The following is a 6,000-nucleotide window of genomic DNA, read 5'->3' as shown; positions in this document are numbered from 1 at the left end:
TTTAATTAAATGGGCTTAAAATTTGGGCTTATGTGATCAAATTTTAAGTTAAAAAAACCCTAAGTTTCTTCTATTTTCCTTTCTCTTTTCTGATTTCTGATTTCCCTCTTCTCTTTCTCCTTCACGGCAGAACTAGCATCTCCCATCTTTCTCTCTTTTCTTTCTCCTTCACGGCAGCACCAAGCTCTCCCTCACACTTCACAGCAAGCTCTAACTTCACAGCAGGCTCTCTCCATCATCCAAGCTCTCCCTCACACTCTTTATTTCTCTCCTTTTCAAGCAAGAAGCTCTCTCCTCTCACCCACCATCTCAGTTTTGTTTTTCACCTCTTCTTCTCAAAGTCAAGGCAGCTACCAGCCTTAGTTTTTGTCAAAGTTGACTATTTTAGAGAGGTAAATAATTTCCTTAATCTTCTCTGTTTTTTGTTTTTCAATTTCCTTAGTTTTTGTTTTAAAGTTGCTGAATTTTTAATTTTATTTTATGCTTTTAGTTGCTAAATTTAAGTTGGGAAGGATGAGTAGAAAAGATCATGCTTGGAAGTATAGTGTTGAAATAGAAGTGCAGGAAAAAGGTGGAAAAAAATGATACAAGTATTTAAAGTGTAATTTTTGTAGTAAAGATATTAAGGGAGGGGTGAAGAGAGTGAAAGAACATCTTGCTTGCACACACAAAGATGTAAAACCATGTCCTAAAGTACCTAAAGAAGTCAAGGATGAGATAAGTCAATATTTGAAAGACTATGAAACTACAAAATTTATTTCTCAACGAAAGTTTGATGAGGCGGTGGATTGTGGATCCTACTTTGGTGATGGACCTAGTGGTTTTGGTAGTGGCAATCCTTTGGAGGGCGTGAATTCTTGTCCTAGCGGTAGTTCTAGAGGTGTTAGAGGGCCTATGGATCGATTTATGAAGAATAAAGGAGATGATGAAAATGAAAAAAATACTGCTGCCACAAAAATGACTCCAACGAGTGCTAAAGAGCATCGAAATCAAGTATGTTTAGATATTGGGAGATTCTTTTTTGAGAATGGGATCCCATTTAATTGTGCAACAAGTCCATCATATTTTAATATGTTGCGTTCGGTTGGGAATTATTGTCGAGGATTGAAAGCTCCAACAATGCATGAAATGAGGACTTGGATACTAAAAGAAGAAGAGAAGACAACATCCGAAATTGTGAATGAGATCAAAGCAACATGGGAACGAACAGGGGTTTCATTATTATCAGATGGTTGGTCAGATATGAGAAATAGGAGTCTGATCAATTTTCTAGTTAACAATCCCTATGGGATTGTTTTTTTGAAAACTATTGATGCATCAGATTGTGTAAAAGATGCACAAAAATTGTTTGAATTGCTTGATGATGTTGTTGAAGAAATTGGAGAAGATATTGTCATTCAGGTGGTCACAGATAATGCAAGTGCATACAAGGCAGCTGGAAGATTATTAATGGAGAAGAGAAAAATGTTGTATTGGACTCCGTGTGCTGCTCATTGTATTGATTTGATGCTTGAGAAAATTGGAGAATTGCCACAACATAAAAATTCTTTGCTTAAAGCAAAGAGAGTTAGCAATTTCATCCATAACCATCAATGGGTGTTGAGTTTAACAAGAAAATTTGCAAAGAAAGATCTTCTGACCAGCTGTCACACGGTTCGCCATTGCCTTTCTAACTTTAGAAAGTATGCATCAATTGAAGCAACTACTACAAATGATGTTTGTTTCAAAAGAATGGTCAAGTTGTGCATGGGCAAAGAAACCTGAAGGGAAAGCTGTGAAGAAAATCATAATGAATGATAATACATTTTGGCCTAGTGTGGTTTATTCCATAAAAACCACAAAGCCCCTTGTGAATGTTTGAAGAATAGTTGATGGTGAGAGGACACCGGCAATGGGATTTATTTATGGTGCTATGGATGAGGCAAAAGAAAAGATTGCAAAGAACTTAGATGGAGACGTGTCTTTATATAAGGAGATTTGGGAGATCATTGATCAAAAGTGGGAGTTTCAATTGCACCGCGACTTGCATGCAACTGCATATTACTTGAATCCTCGATTCAGATGGAGTCCCAATGTTTCCGAGCATCCAGATATTAAAACTGGTTTGTATAAGTGCATGGATAGACTCATCAAGGACCAAGAAACATATGTGAAGGTCGATGCCCAACTTGATGAGTATAAATACAAGCGAGGATTGTTTGGCTTCAGATCATCCTTAACATCATACTTAACACGTCCACCTGGTGAATACTTAAACTTTTATCTCATTTTTTGTTTTATTATAGTTTATATTAATATTATAAAATAAATTATTCATTACTTTGCTTCTTTTTTCATGTCTTTAATTTGTATAGTTGAATGGTGGGACAACTTTGGAGATGAAGTTCCAGAACTCAAGTCATTTGCAACAAGAGTTCTAGGTCTTACTTGTTCAGCATCGGCATGTGAACGTAATTGGAGTACGTTCAATCAAGTGCACACAAAGAGAAGAAATCGTCTGAGCACAAAAAAGATGAATAGTTTGGTGTACATTATGTACAACAAAAAGTTGAAGCACAAATTTTTTAAGAAACAATCACGAAGAGAGGAAGATGATCCTTTGATTGTTGAAAATGTGTGTTCTGATGATGAATGGGTAGCCAATCCAAATGATGAAGAGGATGGTGATAGTAGAGCAATCGAAGTTGGTGGGGAAATTGAGATTGAGGATGAGGGCGGAAGTTTAGCACCGAGGAAGAGGAAAAGAAATCAAGCACCAATTGAAGTGAATTTGGATGAGGAAGATGAATTTGAAGGAGGAGAAAATGATAGTGAAGATGAAGATGATGGACGAGCTATACAATTTCATGAGAGTGATGATGAAGAAAGTGAAGAGTTCTTGGAGATTTAATGCATTTTATTTATGATTTTAAGATTTATAACTAGAACTTTTATGACTTTGATATGGACTTATGTGCTGTTTGTTATGAATTCTATGAAATTTCATGAATTTTAGGATATTTTATGAATTTTATTATATTTTTTAAATTTGATTTGTTCTTATAGTTGAGGTGTACGCCTCATTGCGCCTCGAGGCTTACGCCTCGTGGTACTAAGAGAAAACGCCTCGCCTCGCGATTTCGCCTTTCAAAACCTTGCCTTCAAGAAATGACCACTACCCCAACTCTGGCAATTTTTCAAGATGTAAAGTTTGTAATGATCTAAATGGTGAATCAGAATCATAAAATTCATGTAAAAATGGAAACTCTAAAATCTTGAGTTCTCTCAGAAAAGGCAAGCGACCAAGTTGTGGCAAAAAGAAACACTGATGACAAGATTTTAGATGCATCGACATTATTTTTTAAAGTGAATAATGATTTCCAACCCACTGCGGAAAACTTGTACCTTGATATCCAGAGATAGTGATTTTTGACAAGTTTGTGTGAGGTTGGAGTGCATCAAGTACTGATTTTTCATGATTTGAATCATTGGTAGAACCCTTCCCTTCCAAGGCTAGTTCACTAAGACTCTTGGTACTTAGTTTGGCCTCCAAAACATCGTTTACATTCTTGACATTTTGAAGCCCCGAAATACGAAGTCTTCCATGCAAGCGTCGAAGCTCTCCTAGCTCCTTAACATTGGAACCACCATCGTTACCCAAAACAAAATCAGATAATGATTCCAAGTCTATTAATTTACACATATTGTCTGGCATCTCTTTCAAGGGTGAATTTCTGATGTCAAGATGAAGCAGCTTAATTAAGTTTCCGATTTTGGGTGGCAAACAAGAGAGATTATGACAATTTGACAACACCAATGTCTCCAGATTGTATATAGTACAAATTGAATCAGGTAATTTTGTTACTCTACTCCATGACAAGTTCAAATACCTTAGATGTTGCAGATTGCCGATTGAACTAGGCAACTCCTCCACAAAATATGCCTCGGATATAGACAAAACTCTTAAGTATATATTTCTCGTTACCAGCTTTTCAACTAGTTTCATGTAGTCAATTTTCCTAGAAAATGCATTTAATGCGATAAAGGTGCGTAAACGCTTGGATTTAGACAAATCTTCAAATTTCTCCAAACCCTCAATTGCCAAGTCATGTGAAAAATAACGAGTCTTGCTTGTGAGATTACTGAAGTTCCTATGACCATCAGAGCAGAAGCAAAATTCACTTGATACATACATAGCTAAGTCATGCACAAGGTCATGCATGTTGAAATTCGATTCATTCTCACTTGATCGTTGCAACAGTAACCTTGAGACTAGACCATCAAAGTATTTCTCTCCAACTTCTTCCATTTTGGTTCCAATTTCAGGTTGTAAAAAGCCTTCTGCCATCAACAATAAAACCATTTCTTTTTTGTTGAATGAGTAATCTTTAGGAAAAACTGAGCAAAAAGCAAAACATGGTTTTAAATAAGATGGTAAACAACGATAGCTTAACCATAGAGTTGGAAGAATGTGAATCCTCTGCGTATCATACAACTCCCACATGTTGCTCTCTAGTACATTTTCCCATTTCCTTGGATTTCGTTCTGAGTGCAAAGCAACCCCAATATATTTTACTGCTAAAGGAAGGCATCCACACCTTTTAACAATTTCTTTCCCAATCCCTTGAAAATCCAAATATGCACTCAAGTCTTCCCCATCGTCAAAGGCGTGTTTAGTAAAGATCTGCCAACAATCTTCCTCGGATAATTCAGATAAGTAATGAGGTTGTTGAGCACCTGTCATAAAAATATTTGCAATATGAATGCTTCGTGTTGTCACAATAATCTTGCTTCCATATGTTGCAGACATAAAAGTGCTCTTTAACACATTCCATTTAATAGGATCTTCATTCCAAACATCATCAAACACAAAAAGGAATTTCTTCCTTGTCAAAACCTCCTTCAATCTAAATTGAAGTTCTTTTGGTTCCTCTATGCCACAATCTCTTTGAGAAATGAGCTTCAGAAAAATAAGTTTCATAATTTTTAGAACATCAAAATCATTAGATACCGTAATCCATGCTTTAAGCTCATTGAAATGTTCTTTCACTCTGGGTTCATCGTAAATGAGTTGTGCGAGAGTGGTTTTGCCAATGCCACCAATACCGACTATGGCAATCACAAATAAGTTATGGCCACCAGCATCATATATCAATGAATTAACAATGGTTTCTTTTACAGAATCCCTTCCACGAACATCTGATTGTTGTACCAAGGGTGCAAGTAACGTATTGTGGCATCTGTTATGAAGACCTACTTTTAAGCCAAGTTCATCTTTTCGACCCACAAGAAGATTTAAGATAGGAAGTATGTTTGCCTCCATCTCAAGTTTTATAACCCTATCAAATGAATGGAAAGAAGTTGGGATGAGCTTCGTTAGTACCATACTTACATTGCTTCCAGATTCACCTTCCACCTTCAGTACCAAAGCTTTGGTATTGACCATACCCATTAACTCATCTGCCTCATAAATGACCCCTTTAAGCTCATCAAGCCATATCCTGACCTTTAAATGGTCAATCTGCTTCTCCTCAGCATCATCAAGCAAACCATCAACTGACAAAAGCCTAATTTTCAGTTCATTAAGAAGGTTAATGATGGGGTTTTTTCCCTCAAAAAGATTTGTTATGGCCTCGTGAGAAACCAACTTATCAAGCAGAATCTTAACCAAAGCATTGAGAAAAGCTGAACCGATCATGGCTTCTGCCATACTTTTGTGGTGGAAAATGAGGTATCAAAAGAAGTGAGATCAGAAGAGAGAAGATCTCTTTTAGAAATAACCCGAGGAAGGAGAACTTGGGTTGTGCTTACTGATTTTAGACTTTGTCTTAATGTTCATTTGTTATTTATTACTTCCTAATCATTTCTCTTTGGCTTGCTAGTTGACTTTTTATGCATTTGGATATGTACATTGCGATTGTATATATTACCTTACAAGTGGGAAAAAAAAAAAAGTTAAGTGAAGTGAAGTGGAGGGTTTGTTATTTATCTCACGCTATCTTATCTTACATAAGAAGTAGC

At 36.4% G+C, this 6,000-nt stretch overlaps 3 protein-coding genes across 3 annotated transcripts; 2 read left to right on the top strand and 1 right to left on the bottom strand.

Annotated features, from left to right (window-relative positions):
• The first annotated feature begins 513 nt into the window (after positions 1-513).
• Positions 514-1,764, top strand: LOC133823983 (uncharacterized). The gene is made up of 2 exons (XM_062256843.1): positions 514-571; positions 620-1,764. The coding sequence occupies exons 1-2, from the start codon at positions 514-516 to the stop codon at positions 1,762-1,764; spliced, it is 1,203 nt and encodes a 400-aa protein (XP_062112827.1).
• On the top strand, positions 1,696-2,890 carry LOC133823982 (uncharacterized). The gene is made up of 2 exons (XM_062256842.1): positions 1,696-2,243; positions 2,355-2,890. The coding sequence occupies exons 1-2, from the start codon at positions 1,892-1,894 to the stop codon at positions 2,888-2,890; spliced, it is 888 nt and encodes a 295-aa protein (XP_062112826.1). The 5' UTR covers positions 1,696-1,891.
• A 450-nt stretch (positions 2,891-3,340) lies between these two features.
• LOC133823981 (putative disease resistance RPP13-like protein 1) lies at positions 3,341-5,689 on the bottom strand. Its single transcript, XM_062256841.1, has one exon. The coding sequence runs from the start codon at positions 5,687-5,689 to the stop codon at positions 3,341-3,343; it is 2,349 nt and encodes a 782-aa protein (XP_062112825.1).
• Positions 5,690-6,000: the final 311 nt, after the last annotated feature.

This window comes from Humulus lupulus, chromosome 3 (assembly GCF_963169125.1).
Source record: "Humulus lupulus chromosome 3, drHumLupu1.1, whole genome shotgun sequence".
Classification (NCBI taxonomy): domain Eukaryota; kingdom Viridiplantae; phylum Streptophyta; class Magnoliopsida; order Rosales; family Cannabaceae; genus Humulus; species Humulus lupulus.
Note: the sequence above shows the minus strand (reverse complement) of the source record. Positions and strands in the feature narration are given on the sequence as shown.